This window comes from Accipiter gentilis, chromosome 20 (genome assembly GCF_929443795.1).
Source record: "Accipiter gentilis chromosome 20, bAccGen1.1, whole genome shotgun sequence".
NCBI classification, from domain to species: Eukaryota; Metazoa; Chordata; class Aves; order Accipitriformes; family Accipitridae; genus Astur; species Astur gentilis.
This window is the reverse complement of record NC_064899.1, coordinates 25,772,987-25,793,420: the sequence shown is the minus strand read 5'-3', so window position 1 is coordinate 25,793,420 and position 20,434 is coordinate 25,772,987. Positions and strand designations below refer to the sequence as shown.

Genomic DNA, 20,434 nt, shown 5'->3' with positions numbered 1-20,434 from the left:
GAAAAAGAACAGTTTCTGATAGCATAATAAAAATAATATTTTGTTTAAAAGTCTGCATATGTACATCAATGATGTGATATGGAAGTCAATTCTACGCACCTATTCCTTTGACACATTCAACCCCCGTCACATTCTCTGGACCTATTGTAACAAAAGATTCGAACACATTGTACAGCACCTGAAAAGAAAAGTAGACTAACTTAATATTGCTCCTGAATTAAGCCTATCAAAATAATCTCATTATGGGCCCCAACATTATGAATTCTGAAATTATGTATGATTGAGGGAAAGTCTGTGTGGAGGGAGAAGATTTTGCAGATTTCTGAATTTCTCAAAATGGAAAAAATGCAGTGGAGCAAGAAGAAACAAAAATTTTAAGAAAACAACTTTCCATTTCAATATGATTCCTTATTTCAATATGATTTCTGTCTATAAGGAGCATTGTTATATCTAGATGTGTTTTCTAAAGCACTTCTTCACTCTAAAATGCAGATATTTGGCAGATTTATTTAATCACCTGTATGACACTTAAGATAATAATAAGTTGCTAATAATAAGATACTGGATTGAAATACGTTGAACATAAATAAAATAAGTTGAACATAAAAGACAATAAACTACAATAATTGTTCTAAAGCTTTTAAAATAATTGACTAACAGTGATAGTGCTGAAAGTAAAGAATTCATCTTATCCATACCCCTGCCTAAGGAGATTTGTATGAGCATCATTCTTGACACATGCCTGTCTCATCTATTCTTAATTCCTCCAGTGATGGAGGAGAACTTCACTAGGGCTTTCTCAGCTTTCCCTGTTGCAGCTAAGCTTAACTCTTATCATATTTACCCCAGTCATGGCATAGAGGTTATTTTGTTCTGTAACAGTAGTCTTTCACACATTTACTTTTAAAGAATGCTACATCATCCACTTTCTTCTGTCCGCCAGTCTTTCCTTTTTCAAGGTAAGAACTGCAGTCGTTTCAAACTTTCTCACTCTTGATCATGCTTACCCTTCTCTTCTGGATTTTCTTCAACAATCAAACTTCCTTTTATTTGTAGAGTGAGTGTGTTCATTTCACAGTAACAAAACCTCCTTTCCTTCTGAAAGCCAGTGATGTTGATACTCGAGTTCATCAAGGCTTTATTTTAATATTTGTTTCCGGTAATACCCCAAAAGTACCGATGAGACTGATATCCAAAGGCAGTTAGGTTTCTCTGGAGCCCCTAAATGGCACTTTCAAACTCCCGTGAACAGTTAGGCTGCTGCCAGTGACCTTGCAGTGCCTTGCTGCCTTCGTTGCAAAAAATTAAGTCACTGAGCCTGGTGGACATGTCTTACCCTCCTTTGGAGATATGCAGGAGCAGGAATAGGAGATGATCCAAGAAGCGAACTGAAGCTCTACAGCTACTCAGGTGCACAGCATCTTTCTGCCATAGGACTTCCTGATCCCTGCCCACTAGCACTGTACTACAAAACTATTGACTACTTTATTCTGAGAAAAATTTTGTGTGAAAAGAAAGGCTGTTACAATCAAAATAAAAACATAGTAGAAATTTGGGACTGTTTTAAGTCTATTAAAGTCTGTTAAGTTTTCCTTTTCTTCCTAAATGAAAACCAAACAAAGCCAAAACAAAAAAACCCAAACCAACCAGAAATTAACATGTTACCAAAAAAACCCAACTCAACCTAAACTTCCTAAAATGTCCCACTATTTTTCCCATATTGGCTTTTTGTTATATATCTGTTTGACAAACATCTGATTGAAGTAACAAAGAGGCAACAGGCATAAACACTTTGGTGAGTATTCTCTCTCTCACTGTCTATATATCTGAGGTATGCATATAAATTACGGGCATAATGGAAACATGCAGAAAAGAGTATCTGCATCAAAAACAACAGCAAAGAAAGGCTTAAAATCCCTGGAACTAATTTTGGTAAGTCATGAAAGCCCTACTTGAACAGCAAAGGCAGATAAAACATACACACCTGAAACTTAATTTTAAATGTTTTTATGCTCATCCGACCCAGGACTGTATATTTTTATGTGACTTACAGGCTCCAAATAGCTTTCAGGCTCAAACATTTAATCTTTGCAATACAGTGTTTGTAAGCAAGACAGAGAGAACACCATGAGCTATGCTACGCTAGCCCATGAGTAGATACACACAGATGACACAGTATTTCATTTAAGGGCAAAACACACCTCAGAAGAAACCTAGAGTTTGGGTGACTTTGGGATATATAATTTACCTACCACAGTTACAGCATCATTCAGAAGTGATTCACCAAAAACGATGATGAATAGAACTTCATTGACATGGACTTCTTCAAACACTGCCAGAACAGCTACAGGATCTACAGCGGCAATTAAGCTGCCGAACAAGAGGAAGTCCAGCAGTCCAGTATTCAGGTGGCCTTCAAAAACAAAGCAAAGTATAAGTGGAGTCAGCTCTTTATTATCTAGAGTAATGACAGAGTGTGATATTACAGATAATGCAAAATCCTTGAAAATACGGATCCTAAGGCATCAACTGGAAAGCATGGCACAGAAACTACCTAACAAGTTCTGCATTGTGTCACCTTGTATCCTACAAGGTTTGTTGGATCCAGCATTGGCCCATGAGGATCAAAGTTGATTCTGGGTGCAGTATAGTCCTCATGGTTCTTAAGGCAAGGCACCTGAGAGAAGTATTTCCAGATCTAAACTGGCTTTGTATTTGTGTGTGGTATGGTTTATCTAACTTGTGTAAATTATCTCACGATAACTGAGAACTGTCAAGATAGTAAGAGAAATATATTAGTACTCCTGAAGTAAACGTTCCAAAAAACTTTAGGTCACAGGCCAAATTGGACTCTTGGTTGCTAAGAACTGCTACAGTGGGGCTTAACTGCCCTCAGTGCAGTTAAACACCACTTGTGGCCACCTTATTCAAGTAGGTTGGTTTGTTCCCAAATTATGATTCATGAGGCCACTGTTAAATTGTCCGCAAGCAGACCGTAAAAACAGGTGAAGGACTAAAATATACCTCAACATGTTTGTGTTGTAGCACCTTAGGAATTTTGGCAATGAATTTCAAAAGTTTTGGAACTACAAAACTCTGATGACAAAGCAACCCAGTATTTATTTAATTTTTTAAATTTTTTTTTAGTTATTAAGGTCATTCTGTTCAGTTATGCAAACAGGCTGAGACAAGCATCACTGTAATTTTAAAAGTAACAGAAAAGGGAGAGCCACAAAGATCGCTGTGCTTAGCTTCCTAAATATCTTGCAAAATTTACCCTCTTCATGCAATCAAGAGTGGTACCCCAGTCATTTTTTCTGGGGAACAGGTTTTTGAAAGGGTAGAGAAGGATGGAGGAGGAAGCAAAGTTCATTAAGAGGTGATGAAGCCCAAAATTATATGAGGAAGAGCAAAGAAGGAATATGTTGAGAGTTCATTCATTAGAAAACAGTGCAGAGGCCCATGCCCAAAATTAACAGACAGTTGTATCAGGCGTTATTGCCTTATATACCTCCCTCAGGTGAGGGAGAAATCCATCTGATTAAATTATTTGGAAGCATGAGTCAGACAATGACAGTCAGTAGCCGTAGCCAAAGGATCAATATTGCCTGTGAGGTATTTCCAGAACAACATGGCCACTCCTCTAGCAAGAACTCTTACGAGACAATTTTTCAAATCCAGAACGTTTAGTGCTTGGAGGGTAACTGAAACAGAAGCTAGATTCCAAATAGTGTTGATACAAAATGGCATGGGCGTATTTACTCAAGAGAAGGACACTTACATGGGCAGCCAGAGACAGGAGTAGACAACAACCTGTTGGGGTGGTGACAACAGCCAACAAGCTGGGGGAGCTGCAGAAGTACATATTCTCTTAGCTGCTGTCTGCCAATCAGAGCATCTACAATGTTTTCCATACAGTTTATAGGGACCTTGGTAAGGCCCTGTAAACAGAAATTCGTAGTTTTCACAGACATAGAACTACTTTGTATTTTCAAAAAGCAAAATAGTGTTGTTCACTCTTGGACATATTGGGCTGTGAATGAGGACTGAATCTATCCATTTCAGTGCGAAAGAGGGCTTGAAGCAGCGAGCTAAAGCCTGTGCCAAAAATTCTGAGAACAGTCTTGAACCTGAATCTAAGTAATGGTTCCATCAAATGTTGTTCTTCTCTGCCATGCTTAAGGAAGGAACAAGCCCAATGACAATAACTATCAGATATCAGGGTACAATAGAAAGTAAGCTTTTAAAATAAATTGGCTCACTGAGATTGCTTATCTTTTTTATATGTTACCAATTATAATCATTGGTACATTCTTTGAAGACTTGCAAAGCTAGTGAGCAAATATTTATGGAAAGGTTAGGACACATCTTTAATTCCTACAAAGCAGTTTCAAGAGGCAGGGGGTTTCTAAATCAGACTTTTATTTAGACTAATAATGCAAGTTATTTCCAAGTGATACATGACCATCGCTTCCTCCAGCTCACCAGAGTCTGGACTGACTAGCTGCCAGCAGTGACATCTGAGCAAGGTAAGTTCGCTGGGCTCAGTTTAAGACTTCTTCACGTAACTCAGCATGTTGTCGCTATAACCTAGATTGTACAGGAAAAATTATTCTAAGCATTAGTCACAACCACGATTATTCCACAGAGAAGTGCTGCATGTGTTAGTTCTCCAGCAGATGGTGAAGAGCTAGGTGCAATCAGCCAGAAAGATTCAGGATTAGAAACTTCTTCCTATTCTGTGTAAGCAGACTGGTATGGCTGTTGGTTAATAGTTAAGGTGCTGATCTTTTAATTTCACTTCTAAAGAAGGATTTCTTTGTTATCATCACCTTCTCTCTTTTTCTTTTGCAATTATAATATCTATAAGGATACTGAATGCAAATAAAGAGCTGCTTTTGTATTTATTTATGTAGGAAATCTATGTAATCTAGTTTGGGTTATGCACTCTCATATTGACGGACAGTACTTAAGGCCCATTCAATGGTAAATTTGGAAGTAATTTGGTTTTAGTTCATCTTAGTCTATAGGATACACATTCCTACATTTTTAATGATATAACGACATAACCTTTAGCATTATTCACTCCAATTGTAGAAAAAGTGGGGTAGAAACAGAAATACGCCATAGAACTTCAATCAGAGGCTGCTATGAACTCTTCTAGAAATTGAGTAACTCAGCATTCTCCTATCTTCAGCGAGTAAGTAACAATAGCAAGGCTTTTCACAAAGCATGGCGCTCAGATCTTGCTGGCATCTTGGAGGTCAACACAATGTATTTAGTGGATTAGTAAGTATGTGTCATGTAGATATTTTAAAGTCCTACTTAGCTTTGCTGGAGAATGACATAGTTTGAATCAGGGACAGGCGTCTCTGGCCTTTTCCATAGCTAAAATTAGAACTCTAGGAGGTTATAATATGTCTTGGTGGTAAAGACAGGTCCCCACAGTATACCAATTAACGCTCATTCTAAACATTTAAATTCACCAAGCATGTCAGTTTATTGTTTGTCGTTGTTAACATCCCTATTCTTAGCTTGTAGAACTTCAGCTCTGACCTGTGGTAGGGGCCGATTTTCCTGTTTAACTGTAAGCTCAGAGTTTTACTATATACTGTCACTGAAAGATTTGCATAATGATGAAGCAGACAGAACATGCAGCCATCAAATCCAGCTTTCACAGTTAGTTGAGAACTGTTTATGGATTTGAGAGGAGAGAAAGAGATAAATGGATTTTTCACTTAAAATAAAATTTTGGGAGGAAAACAATTGACTTTTCCATTTCACATGTCATAAAGAGGTCAATGCTTTTCCTTTAATGAGTTTTATCAACAAATAAAAAGTAAAAGTAATGATCATTCATTATATCTCCCAGAACAGGATGTTAATAAAATATAATTGGTCATATTTTAAAATTGTTCCAAGCAGCTTGGTTATTTAAAGAAAGAAATCCTTGTCCAATCTGTTGCAACAGCAATATCCCTTTGTCATCTTTTTTGTTCCTGAAGACCTGTGTTTAACTATAAATGTGAAATTGTGGATGCAATATATTGTGCCTACAGGCTGAAAGCACATAAAACATCTTACCCACCTATATAAGTCAATAGTGTCTGCATCTGAGCTGTCACCTTTGTATCTTCTAAAGAAAAATTGTTACTTATAAAATGTAAGTTATAGTAAGGTAAATAGCTGAAATGTAAGCTATAGTAAGGTAAATATCTGAAATGTAAGCTAAAGCTATCATATATGTCTATATTAGAACCATCTGTAGTTACCTAAGTTGAATCTCATGAACAAGTCTGTAGCCTAGTTCTTCCAGACTGGGATTCTCCAGTAAGGACAACACAGGTTTCCCTTTGAATGGATGGAACAGATGTCCCACTCTTATGCTCAGTTTCAAAGAACCCAGCCCCAAATTCTCCTACTTCCCCATGCTGGACAAAGGGAGCCATTTTTGAGGCTGGAAGACTCTAGCATGTTATGTTCTGTAATAATCAGCTGATAGTTTAATTCTTCATTACAAAAATGTTCTCTGTAACATCTGCAACTTCTGCCATTTGAGGCACTCGTTTTATATGGGCTGAAAAGGAAGTCTGCGGTAAACTGCTCTGAGCCAATTGTGACCACTGTGGTTGGAGATCAGCCCCATGACTAGCTGTTGAGCCTTTTGTACGCCACCACGTACCCCTCGCGGTCTTGGAACTGCTCGCTCAGTCCCGAATTTCAGCACTGGGTGCCAAGAACCGATGGGCAGCGTGCACGGGTGCAGCAGCAGCACGCTGTGTCTGTACTGCTCTCAGCAGCACTCAGATGTGCCCTGTAAGTACTTTCTAGAACTCATTAACCTAAGAGAATTTTGTCCTAGAAGGCCTCTTGAGCTTCTTCAGTAAAGAGACTAAAAAAGCATAGATAGGGTGCCTGTTTCAAAACACATGCAATCCACACACAATGTGAATTACTGTTCTTCAGGTGGCAGTACATGGCTGATGTGCATGCCACACTTGCTGAGGAGATTAAGAATTGCTGTTCTGTGCCTCTTCTAGCAGCCTCATGCCCTTATATTGTAGTATAATTAAGACAGAGTGTGCTACTTGGCTCTGTAAGTCTTCAGTTACAATTTCCAGCCTCAGAAGACAAAAGGGAGATGTGTCATCCGTACATACCCACTCAGCAACCACTGCTTACTTAATATTAAAACTGACTGAAGGAAGACAGTTCCGTTTCACAGTAACTTTGAAGGTTTCTATCACAGCAGAAAGAAACAAGCCCTTCAGAGTGTATTTGTGTCCAGATGTCCATTAGCAGCATGAATCCTGAGCTTTATCCCCCGAGTGTACGCGCACATTTAGAGCAGGGAAATGGGAGAGACACAGGTTCAACTCCCTTTCGTGCTTGCTTCAGAGAAGATTTCGCAGATCATTCTTAAATTTGGCCAAAATATTGCAAATTGCTCCCGTTAAAATTGGATTTTTCTGCTGAAAAGAGTTGTTACGTCGTAAAGTATCATCCACCTAAGAGCTGGCGTACAGCAGCATTCACAACTGTGCCTTCACAGATCAAACTTACCCATTATTCCTGTCCGATAGACACCATAGAGAGATAAACCGGTTGTGGCAGCATTCCAGACTGTCCCAATGACAGCATACAGCAGGATGGAGCCAAGATTTCCAAAGAACAATCTATTTGGCATAAAATATCCAGCATCCAAAACAATGGGGGGCAGCAGATAGAAGAAAAATACGGTTGGTGTAAGGGCGAAGGAGGCAATGTGATCTGCTGCCCATACGATGCCACCAAGGAAGAGACCAAGAACGATCAGCAGAGCACTCTCTGGAACCACCCGAGTGACTTTGTGGGACAAGTGGAAAACTGCAAGAAAAGAGTAAAACAGTTTGTTAGAGTTGGAATGGAGAAACAATTTGAGCAACAACTGTTGTTAGCTGGCAATTTTGACTTCCCACAAACTTCCTGCTTTCATTGTTATTAGACCCAAAAGCATGCATGGAGTGCATGGGATACAGGCACTGTCAGAACATTAGCCACTTACAAAATACAGTAACATGGTTGATTTTCAGATTTGATCCAGCATATTTCAATTTCTATGAAACCAATATTCCATGACATTTATTTCCTTTATTGGATTTTCTTCTCCATAAAAGATCTGTTTAGGGAAAGGTGGCGTTCTGTGCAAAGCAGTAAGTGCAAGACTGAAAAGAAATGGTAGAAGTGCTGGAAATATATGGCTTTATGGTTTATTTCTGTATCTAAAAATACACATTTGACCTCCCAACATTTGTCTTTAAAAATGATCAGTGTACTAGTAGGTTTATTGGAGGATGGGAGAAAAATGCTGAAAGAATAACTAATTTCAAGACAACTCTTTTTAAATTTGTGAAGATTATTACGTGACAATGTAGCCTGCAGCAGGAGCAGAATGGAGCTGGTATCATGGGAGATCCTTTTTGGGCCTTTTCCTAGTAAGTTAATTCAGAGACTTTCTGGAGAAATGGGGGCTTTAGTGGTGCCTTCTTCATATACAGATACTTTTGTGGGAAATGATTCTGCAACAGGCTGCTTGCTTTTGTATCTTACAGCAGTATGTCAAATCTATTAATAAAGACAAATAGTATATGGTATGCATTATAGAAAAAAATGTAACGGTATAGTGTGGTAAGACTAGTAAACTAGCCAATAATTAGAGGGAGAGAAAATTACAGTGCTATGAGTGTATCTGAAAAGACAGAAAGATGGTGAGACCAAGACAGAAAAAAGAGACTGTTCAAGACGACAGAAACACAAGTAAGACTGCAAATATATGTGGCAACATCATTCATGGTGCACTTGTTAGGTATCAGATAAAAGAAGAAAAAAGCAGAGAGAAAAACAGAGACAAGTCAAGTCTACAAAGAAAAATGGAACATGAAAACGGAGGAGGTGACAAAGGTGTTTGATAATAAGGAAGCTCAGGTGTGCTAAGTGACTTCCTTGGGATTTCTGTGAGCTTTTCCTTCAGTTTATCTTAAATATTGATGTGTCCCAGATGGTCTGAACCCTGGCACTTTGTGATGCTGACCCAATAAATGGGATTTTACTTACATAGCTTTGTGTTGAAAATGTGAGTTTCACTTTAGGAAGACAATTCCACTAAAAGCCACCAAGCTTCTCCTGGTTTGAGCATCAGCCTAGAACGGTGTTGGAGCTTTTACAATGCTAATGCAAATTAGCTCAAAACTGGTTTGGACAAGAAGCCATCATTAAGAATTCCAGCCTTTCAAGGTATATTGGAAGAATCTTTCCCATGACTATGCAGAGATCTTAGACCAGGTTACTTTACTGAAAGACCATTGTTTTTCCTCCCAGCCAAGTATTTGTCCTAGTCAAACATTTACTAGTTACCTTTTAGAGTGTTTTAAGGGCCTCATTCCTGACCTGTCTGTCTTAGTCTTGGCTGCATCTACACAGGCAATGTTAGAAGCATCACCCATCATTATAGTAGCCCCACCATAAGATGGTTCCTACTAGTTGTATAACCTCCACAGCCTCATCAGAATAGAAGATACAAAAGGAAAAAACGATAACAGCCTGCCTATACCAACAATGACCATGAATGTAGATGTTCCTAAGTGTTTGTAGACAAGACTTGAAAACTAAGCCATGTTAGAACATAGTTTCAGGGTGGGATTAATAGAACAGCGATCACGTGAAAACAAACTGCATTCAGTGAAGCTGGCTAAACCATGCCAGTTTCCTGTATCATCTGTGCCATGTAATCAATAGCTGAGTAACACCTGACAGAAACACACACTGTGGTTTCTCCCAGTTAAGTTTCCTCTCTTTATAATAAAATCCCTTGGGTTTGCACTAAAAAAAAAAAAAAAAAAAAAAAAAGAAAAAGAAATTAAATTAAGAAAAACAAAGTAACTACTATTCCATGTATATAAATTGTAGCATTTAACTTCTCAAAAGTCCTTCCTACTGGTCATTCTTGATTCCTTGAATTTCCAGGCAGTGAATTATCAACTAATTTATCACCTCACAGAGTAGGGATTATCTCCTTATCCCTGAAAATGAATGTTGCTGAGCTAGTCTTACTAACCCAAGTCTGTTTTTCCTACTCCTATGTTTGCAGATAAGCCATGACTACAAGAAGTTAAAAATTTAAAATAAACCTGTGAAGACTCTTCAGAACTAGACATTTGGAAAAAACCCAATGTCCAGCTAAAAATTCATGTTTTGTAGAATTCTCACCTTTACAACCAAAACCAGTTTCCCCCAGTGAGTGCTGGGAAGCCAACCTGATTTTGGTTATAACACTGTCTCCTCCTATAAGTCCAATGTTCCCAGTGAATCAGCTACATCCTATCTGCCTGTGTTCCCTTTAACTCTAACCGACTGGTTATCTGTACCAGATTTTAATACTATCAGCAATAAATTCTTCTACTTTGTTAGTTTAGGAATGCAGGCTGTGGACAGGAAAGTTATTTCATGAAATGGGGCTCTGGAGAAGTTTCTTCTCTTTTTTGCATTTGGCCCCAGCAAAATCTGAACAGTAGACCTTATGTGTTTTAAGGTAACTGCTGAGCTAACTCTGCAGGCAGATAGTATGCAATATGATTAGGAGAATCCTGGTGTCTATAAATATAGAAGTATGTACAAGGAAAATACCACAACTGAAATTGGAACATAGATCGATGTTTGAGTTGATATTTGCACTTACAGTGATTTTTTTTTTTTTTTTTTTTTGGCTACGTGCATAAATGTATTCAATCAAGATTGTGAATTATGAGTAGTTATTACATTTATAGAAATTGATAGAGATAGATTGATTCCAAATTCACTCCTTAATTTTTTTTAACAATTCATTATCCTGAAGTTATGTCCCTAATTAATACATTATGAGTGTGTTACAAACTGACATAACGACAGTACATTCATTTCATAAAGTTTGCCTTTACTTGCTTAGCAGAGATCCAGGAATAGTCCCACAAAATGAATTATGTCCCCATGACAAAGCAGAAGAATGGGAAGCTTTAATTACATCTAAATGTCTAGCATGTCAGCATTTCATCTGACAGAGGAGTAAAATACAATCCAGCAATAATAGACAAGGAGTTTAGTTTGATTCTGTTGTGAAAGAGATTACAAAGATCAGGAAGGATAGCACGCAGTGCTGCTCAGATAAATTACTCTGTAAGGGACCCAGAGATGAAATTGAGTCTACTCTCACTGCTGTTAATAACAAAAAGTGTACAGATACGTTTTAATGAGGAGAGGGAAAGAGCAAAGAAAGAAAAATTGTAGACAGACCATGGCATAAAAGAAAAAACAGTGCACAGGGCAATCTTGTGATCTATAAATTTTAACATTTATCATTTAGAATTTATTTATGTAAGTCTAGGCACGGTATTAGTGAAAAAGTTAAAGGTATGCCTTCTATCCAGTACATGTTAAACCTGGCTTGAAGGTGGGCTGGACTGGCTAGTGGGTAAACTGTGTTTAAATTCAAGCTGAGCATTGCTGAATTACAAGCTTTTTACAAAGTTAAGAAACAATTACATAGTATAAACTTCCTGTGCATTTTTTTCTGACACTTCCTTTGAGATCCAAGAAAACGGACTGTGACATTTAACATATCTGATGAGAAAGACAAAATAAATTAGCAAGCTATGATTTGATGGCTGGAACCAGTTTCTTTTGACTCAAAGAAAGAAATACACTTGAAGAAGCAAATTATTTTTTATCACCTTTTTAAAACACAGTAACTTAGATTAAATCCTTCAATGGAATTTACAGCATTTGGTGAACTATCTGATGCTTTCTAAGGCCATCTGAGACTGCTTTGCAAGAAGTGATTCAAGAGAATAACCTTCTTCTCATTCACTAAATGAAAGGACTGGTTAAAGAGCAAGAATAATAAATAATAGAATAATAAGAGATAATGTACAATTTATGCTGAAATCACTTAAATTTGTAGACACACACACAAAAGTTTTCTGAAGTAGGGTCTTCCCGTATTTCTTTCCAAATCACCTGTTTTCAAAGAATACTGATTTTTGCTTATCAAGCAAAACACTTAAATGACTTAGTTCTAGAATTCTGTGCTTTGTTTCCAGCTGAAATGAACAATTCTAGATAGATTTGCCACCTTTTGAAAATACAGCGCTGCAAAAAAAAATCTGAAACTACCTATTTAATATACTGTTAAATTTCATTATTTATATGGTCATTTCAATGGCATCCCAAGTGACTAATGACACTTTCATTAACTTTGTTAGTGTAAAATCAAGGCCCTGAAAACACTGAAATAATTTTTTCAGCTAATATCACTGTCCCAGTTAATCACAAAACCTACTGCATGTGCACAGTATGCAACATGTCATCCAGAAAAATCAAGAGCTGACTTATAATAATGCCAGTAATTCTCTGCTGAAGTTTCTTTTCCATGTATTTTTGGATAAAATCCAAGGAATCAGAAAATAATTTAGATTATTAAAAGATTTTCAACCTCTTTTTTCAGACTTACCACTTCCATAGTTCCCACAAAAGCACAGATATGAATTTGCAAACATTTTTCAACTCCTCCTCCTACAGCTAGTGACAGGTATGGCATCTACTGTATGCATTTTTGCTAGTGGGTCAAAGATGCACTGATAGTATGCTATTAGTCTATTTTTCAGTTTTGACTTCTTATTTTCACCTATAAAGATGAAGTTATATTAAAATGAGCCATGAGTGCTTCTAATTTGAGATCCAATACTTGATTCTCTGTAACTGGTGAGAACCCTTGCCATTGACCAAAGCGAGAGCAACATGCTGCAAACTTTGTTTCATGATTCTTTACATTTACTTTACAGCAATGCAAATAATAGTATCTCCAAGGTACTATATAATCCAGTTCCTGTAATGGCACAACACAGAAACTGCTTAAGAGAAGGCATGAATAAATTCCACAAAAGAATATTCTGCCCAAAGGGAAATCTTTCTTCTAAACATCTTCCAGCAGTTGGACTCTGACTGGCAAGCACAAAATTTTCATTTCTTATCTCATCTACCTGTTCATGTTCTCCTTAGTGTTATAGAGGGGGAATTCTATTTAAAAACTGTTTGGTTCTACCCTTTCTGCATTTTTTTTTGAGTCGTGTCTCCTGTTATTACTTTAAAAAAAATTATAAATATGACATATATTCCAATAGCCCACACAGAAAAATCTGCTTTACCTTGCCTGTATAATAGCTCAAAGTATAATCAAATACCAGTTTGTGAACTAAATTGATCAAGTGTAGCTGGGCAATAACGCAGTCCAAAAGCCTCTGTTAAGTCTCAATCGATTCCTATTATATTGGGTCTACCTGACTAGGGAATGGCCACAGTCTCAAATATAATACGGAGCATATATTTTCAAGAAGGGATCCTTTTGCTTCCACCATCCCTGAAAAGCACACATCCCTGGCTGCTCTCTTGCTCCGTATCTCCATGCATTAGCTGCAGCCAGTTAGTGCATCACAGCTCACACCAACCAGGTGCGTTTGTCACACCAAGAGAGCAGCAGCGGTGCTGTAGAAATGCATGATACAGCCTGCGCAAGCCGCTGGACAGAAATTGCAGCATTCATGGTATAGAAACACTGTGTAGATGCTGGGGCAGAGAGAACTGTGTATTTTCTGCCCTTTTTTCCCCTGTTTTTTATCTGCAAACTCCTTTAAAAGTTTATTTTAGAGTCTTAGTGTTTGACAATTTTTTCTCATTAAGCTCTATGTGTAGGAGATGCAGATACCTTGACCTCCCCAACACCTAAAAAGAAGCTGAACAATCACTGGTTTAAAATTACTTCTAACTCTTGGTTCACTAACAGTCTCATATAATCCCTGACCTTTATTGGCTGCCAGTAGCATTTGCTGTGGTCCCCTCATGATGCTGAGGGCAATGTACAGCAGTTTCATTCCGCACATCACCTTAGCCTTGACTAATAGTGAAAGTTTCTTAAACAACAGACAGTACAAACCCCTTAGGAAACTTCGCTGTTGCAATTATTTAGAAAATTACTTAACAATAATGACCATTAGTGTTTCTCTTTTTTTCTTTCTTTTCTTTTCTTTTTTTTTTTTTTTTTTTTTTTTTTTTTTTTAAGGAAGGGTAGCTCTCTTCCAGTCTTCAGCCACCTTCTGTTTCATGGGCAACTTTCTTTATACTTCTACAGCTTTAATCTCAAATTTCTCCAGAGGTTTTGCTACTTGTCTTGTCCTTAAGTATTTGGTGTTAATTCCTATGTGATATATTTGTTCAAGAGCACGCTCTTCTGATATGTCCACTCTCTACTCATTCCACTCTTCTACTAAGAGAGGCTTTTTGATACAATTTCCTGCATAATGAAGTTTCCTGTATTTATATTTCTCTTATCTTTTGTTACGGCTCCCTTTACTTCTCAAAAGTCCTGCCCACCTCGTACTTCTCTAATAAACTTCCTGCACTTGCTATACTTGATTTCTTTATACTCGTATGTCTTTCATTTTTGGCTCTATCCTGTAACTCTTATTATTTTCATATGACGTGCCAGTTTTGCATACCTGTGCATTGACCTCAGTTGTACTGGATCTCGTTTTTTAAGATCTCCTTCATGACTTGACTGCGTAAGTTTTCTACCCTTGCCACATTACCAAACACAGCATTTCTTGCCTGCATAGCCGTAGGCGTACCTTCCAACTAATTACAGTTGCTTAAGTAGCCTGCACAGAGGATCCAGGAATTTTAATTACGACTGTAAGAACTAGAAGAGCTATTTGGTTGTGTAGCCAGGCCCTCCGTTATGCCACCACCACATTTAATGATCCTCATCTTAGAGGATCTTTGCTCCAGCTAAGCCTACGTGAAGGCACACCAGCAGCCCTCGTCACACAGTTAGAGACTTCATTCTGATTTCTAGCCTAAACTTCTTCCCAGCTATTTCATATCCATTTTCCTTTGGGACAGTGATACCAATTTTCTTAAATAGTTCTTTTCCCCTAATGTTAAATCCTCCATTTCCTATTTTATAAGCACAGAGAGAGAAACATCTTCTCCTTTTGTTGTTTGTCTTTGGTTTGTTAAACTAAACCACTTATCTCCAGTCTTCACTTCAGCTCGCTCTGTCTGTTTCAATCTGAGTTCACCTTTGTGGACTCAGAGTCATCAGAAATACAGACTGTTCTGCATGAGTCACGGCAGAAGCAGGTCCAACAGCATTAATAATTTCCTATCACAATCTACAGTTCAGCTACATCCTGGATTCATTATCACACTGGCGACTCACAGCCATCCTGTATTCGCTTCATACAGACGTGTACCTCTCTTCTCATTCACAACCTCATGTAGAAATTCTTGTCATTAGTCCCTGAGGGAAACTGCCCTTGGTATTACTGTATTTCACCCCTTCCCTCAGTCCTCAAGATTATATGGTTTTTCTAGTACAATAGCCAAATCTACATAAGTACTGACAATGCCTAGGGAAATGTGTCATCAGAAACCTTCAGTAGGATACCTAACCTTTTTGTGCAGTGGTAATTAAAAAAAAAACCAACCAAAAACCAAAAACCAAAACCCTGCATAAGACCAGTCCAAAAACTAAACTCTAGTGACTTCCACAAATAATCTTCTTACAGTTTCACACTTTATCTTGTCCTTTCCTTACCCACCCGGTAACTGTTCTACCCCCTGTCTTATTAGCAGATGAATTTAGGCCTAAATCAAGTAAAAATAAAAAATCTTCCATTTGTTCTACGAGCGGTTCAGTTGAAGCAAGGATTCAAAGCATTAGGGAACTGGTTTTCTAGTCTGTCCAGGAAGTGTTTGAGCAGACTTGATATGGCTGAAGCTGATCATTATTACTTGTATTTGCCTTTCTAATCTTTATCAACAAAGGGCGCTCGGGGTTTTTTTTCATGGTCAGGAGACTGATAGCATATTTTATAGTCCTTTAGAGTCTGTTCTGTGGACCTTGCAACAATGGTATTCTGCAAGTCTTATGAATTGATTTTGCCATTTTGTATTGTTTACATACAAGTGGTACAAAACCCTTAAAGAAAAAGCTTTTACTAATTTCTTCTAAACAATACCTTGAGTTATTTTATTAATCAGTACCTTGTGCTTCTACCAAGTCTAGCAAAAATTGAAGGATTTATTAAAAAAACCCCTCAGTGATATTTCATATCTCAGAGATATTTTAAATCTGAAGAAACTCAGAGATATAATATACGTGTATTGTGTAGTAAGCAGTAAAAGCCATTTTTTATATAAGTCCCTGGGTACTGTCTTAAAATATAGTACATGAACATGACTATTAATACTATTCGTACTTAATCTTGGACATATTTTTCCCAAGCAAGGTACAAAGTCCTTCGTATTTAACTTGTTTAGATGAACTGGTTTGAGTTCGGTTTTATCCAGCTCCAGAAAGCTTTCTTTATTTGTCACATATGTAATGATCACCATTTACAAAGTGTACAGCATTGTAATGAGCTCATTAAACAGGAGATTTTAGGTCGCTGTTCTTCGTAGGTGAACAATTAACAAAATATGTTAGCAATTAAAAATGCAACCAACATACAGGTCAAGGTTCCCAGTTGATAGGTCATAACATAACAAGATAGCCCGAAGCCAAATTCAAAGAAGTGTGTGAGTAAGCAACTATTACCTCTATAAGCACTTAGAACATAATGAAGTTTAAACAATCAGGTACAGTTTATCATAATTATGCCAAATAGTTCTTTTTTGAAGGAGCAGTCCCACTGCAGTGCAAGTGTGGTAGCATTTGGCCCTTATGGAACTGAACGGCACTGAAAGAAAAATGGGAACAGTCAAAAATAATATTTCAAAATGAGAGCAAAGTACACATTAGAAACACCTTGAAGTATAGTAGAGGATATAAAACAGGACAGCAAAAGTATCATAAAACTGCTTCATTTCCTATGCAAAGGTATTAGAATTATGTCTGAAAGATAATCTTCTTGCTCAAGTTAATACTCCTCACAGACTGAACTCAGTTAAGGGTTACTATGGGTTTTCTGTGTTTAGGATGCTGTCAGTACACGATATTCCATACTGAATACAAATATAAAGAAGCACAGCTGAAGGATATTACATGCTAGAGCTACTCTGTATGCAAAGGAATAAAAATAGTATGCTTCTGTTATAACCTCTTCCAATTATATGTTAAAGGGTCACAATAACTGTAAGTAGAATTAGCAGTAATTTTCTGATCACTAAGGTAGTTTGGACTAAAATGATTGCTTGAGGTCTAAAAATCTGGCTGATTTTACAGTATAAATTAAAAAAGCATTTTGGGGCATGAAAACAAGGAAGAATTTACTTTCTATTAATGGTATACATTGCAACTGGTCCAACTTTAACATTAACTTCAAAAATTCACTGAATTTTATTGTCAGAGAGTGAAAGCAATTTTTTATTTTTAAAATACCAAACTGTTTTCCAGTAACATGGGGAGAACTGAGTTAAAGAAAGAAAATGCCAAGAAATGCTGAGTTAACTCGTTTCACACTATGAATTTTAGAATTTTTTTTTTCCTTTTGACCTTCACTTTAATATGATAAATGAATTAAAACAAAGATCTCCCTTCGGGAGTGTTCCGTCTTTTCCTAATACAGATAAAGAACCGCAAAGAAACGGATTACTAGTAATATATGGAAACAGGTCTTCTGGTGTTATGATAAATTGCATAAAGAAATACCAAAGCCTGAACGCAAACCAGAACCAGTTCTTCTCCTTGGTTCAAGTCCACTGGACAAAGAAGAAAAAGAAGATGAAGAAGAAATCATTTAATGAATCCCAATGGTAGGCTGAAACTCGGAAAATTTCCTTATACTATAGGGATTTCCTGTTCTTCCCCAATACTGCTTCTTGCAGGGCATAGTAAGGATCGCTGCCCGTTAGGAAGGGCATGCGGGACATAATTACAGCCTAAGGGCTAGGGGCAATAGCTATGAAAGCTGCTCCAAGTCATGGGGTAGGAAAGCACTTTTTTTCAAGCCTTGGTAGATTGTCTTGCTTCCTGCCCCCTACATTCCACCCTGGCAAGATTTTAATTAGTACAACTGGAATAGCATGGGATTATGGTGGAGGTATTCCCGATTACAGCAGTAAATTAAATAAGCATTAGGGTATTCAAATTTAGCAGTGCTGCCCACAGACAAAAAAAAAAAATCACAAATGTCAAGTAGCTCTTGCTTAAAACCGAAAACAAACTTAATTTCAGAGAAGTTAAGAAAACATACCTGGCTAGTTTCCAGTACAAGTGAATACTACTGTGCACCCTGCAAGGCTTCAAAATTTTGCCAGTCTTATGTTGGAGGAAAGGCTCCAGCAGCTTGATAAGAGAAGAGTTTCATGATGGATTACAACTCTTGTACGTTATTTCAGAAACTCCAGTATGTTGTTTATACGTGCTAGGAATTCAGTAATCTCAGATTTTCTAGATGAGATTATTTTTAACTAACACATTAGAAACGCTTTTAAGAGAAACACTCCCTATTGCCAGAAGGTGTCCAGAATGACAACAGGTGAAGCATACAGTCTTTTCCTAAGATTTTTATGGGGCTGTGGAAGCTCCTCGGTGAAGGATTTGGGATTCCAAAGCTTTGTCAGGAAATGGAGAAGCAAGTAGAAGCTTTTTGCTATAAGAATGCTGTTGACATCACTTCTCACTCACCTGTTTCTCCATATACAAATCCCTTTGTGGAGTTTTACTTACTGACAGAATGGCTCTTTTAACATCAGTAGTGCTAGTCAGAAAGAAGATGGTAAGGAACTAAGCAAGGTGATATGTGGGAAAGAAATAGGCAAGGATTCTCATGTTACAATACTTGCGCACTACTCTGTCTATTTGTTCCACAGAAGGTTAAGAAAGCACCATTTTCACCATCAAGCCTGGGAGTTTCTGGCTTAGGCAATAGAGAGCAGAAGACATCACACGGTTCCTCACCAAATGCATTCATTCCTGCCCATAAAGGAAGTAATTTTGCTCTGAATTCCAGGTACATGGTTTATTTTTCGCATATTTAAGAAGAGCGAAGTGGAGCTTAATTTATATCACTCTAATCTTTTCTTGCAAATGGCTCTGAGATACTGCTATCATTCAATGCGCTTTCACATGGCTTTTGATTTTTGTCCTTACAGCTTTTCTGATTAAGTAATATGTTAATTCTCATACCTTCATTACCTCATTTGAGAGGTGAAATACATGATGATAACAGCAGGAAGAACAATAGTTTAAGTAGTGTCCTTATACTGCAAAATGTAGTACATGGAAAATAGGTCTGATGTTTCAAAATGGGGTAGGAAGGTGATGATGAGACAGCTGTTTTTTCAGTTACGCATTTGTGTTTCGTAGTGCATACACAGGGAAAATGGGAAAGGTTAGCATGCAAAAGGAAGTTCACAAGGAGATTAGTTTAAACTGATTTTCCACAGTGAAGAAAGAAAAAGGAAGGGAAAAAAACAACTGGCTAAAGCTCTATTTGAAGTACCTCACAACTCAAACCTTTTAGTTACTGAAGATGACTGCTTGTTTCAAGAAAAAAGGAAGGTAGAAACCAGACACAAATCTCTTGCTAACTAAAAAACAACCCAGAATGTCACACACATAGACTAAATATGATGCATGGTCAAAGTCATACCAATGTAGGATTCTTTGCTTTATATAGCAAAATGCCTTTTATATAGTCAAATCCCTTCTGACATGGGATAAAGATTTTGCATATATTCCTAAAAGTATCTATGCAAAAATTCATTTTTGGGGAGCAGTAAGAATTCAGTATGAATCAAGTGTTACACCTAATATATGCACAGTAGTGCCTCTTTTTGTCTTCTATTACCACATATGTATGAGCTAAACTTCAGGAGAATCATAGAATGGTTTGGGTTGGAAGGGGCCTTTAAAGGTCACCTAGTCCAACCCCCCTGCCATGAGCAGGGACACCCACAACTGGATCAGGTTGCTCAGAGTCCCGTCCAACCTGACCTGGAATGTTCCCAGCCATGGGGCATCGACCACCTCTCTGGGCAACCTCGGCCAGTGGTTCACCACCCTCAGCGGAAAAAAATTCTTCCTTGCAGCTAGTCTGAATCTCCTCTCTTTTAGTTTAAAACCATTACCTCCCATCCTACCACAACAGGCCCTGCTAAAAAGTTTGTCCCCATCTTTCTTCTAAGTACTGAAAGGCTGCAATAAGGTCTCCCCGGAGCCTTCTCTTCTCCAACTCTCCGACTTCTCCAACCCCAACTCTCCCAGCCTGCCCCCGTAGGAGAGCTGTTCCACCCCTCTGATCGTTTTTGTGGCCCCCCTCTGGACCCGCTCCAACAGGTCCACGTCTCTCCTGCGCTGAGGACCCCAGATCTGGACGCAGTACCGCCGGTGGGTCTCACTCGATCGGAGCAGAGGGGCAGAAAA

General features: G+C 37.9%; 1 protein-coding gene across 1 annotated transcript in view; it reads right to left on the bottom strand.

The window, feature by feature from the left end:
- Positions 1 to 20,434, bottom strand: part of SLC9A3 (solute carrier family 9 member A3) — a 52,444-nt gene that overhangs the window by 18,305 nt on the left and 13,705 nt on the right. Inside the window, exons 2-4 of the mRNA XM_049823729.1 lie at positions 7,564 to 7,866; positions 2,253 to 2,413; positions 100 to 178 (exon numbers count right to left, since the gene is read on the bottom strand). Of these exons, the coding sequence (XP_049679686.1) occupies positions 100 to 178; positions 2,253 to 2,413; positions 7,564 to 7,866 (543 nt within the window). The remainder of the gene's footprint in view (positions 1 to 99; positions 179 to 2,252; positions 2,414 to 7,563; positions 7,867 to 20,434) is intronic.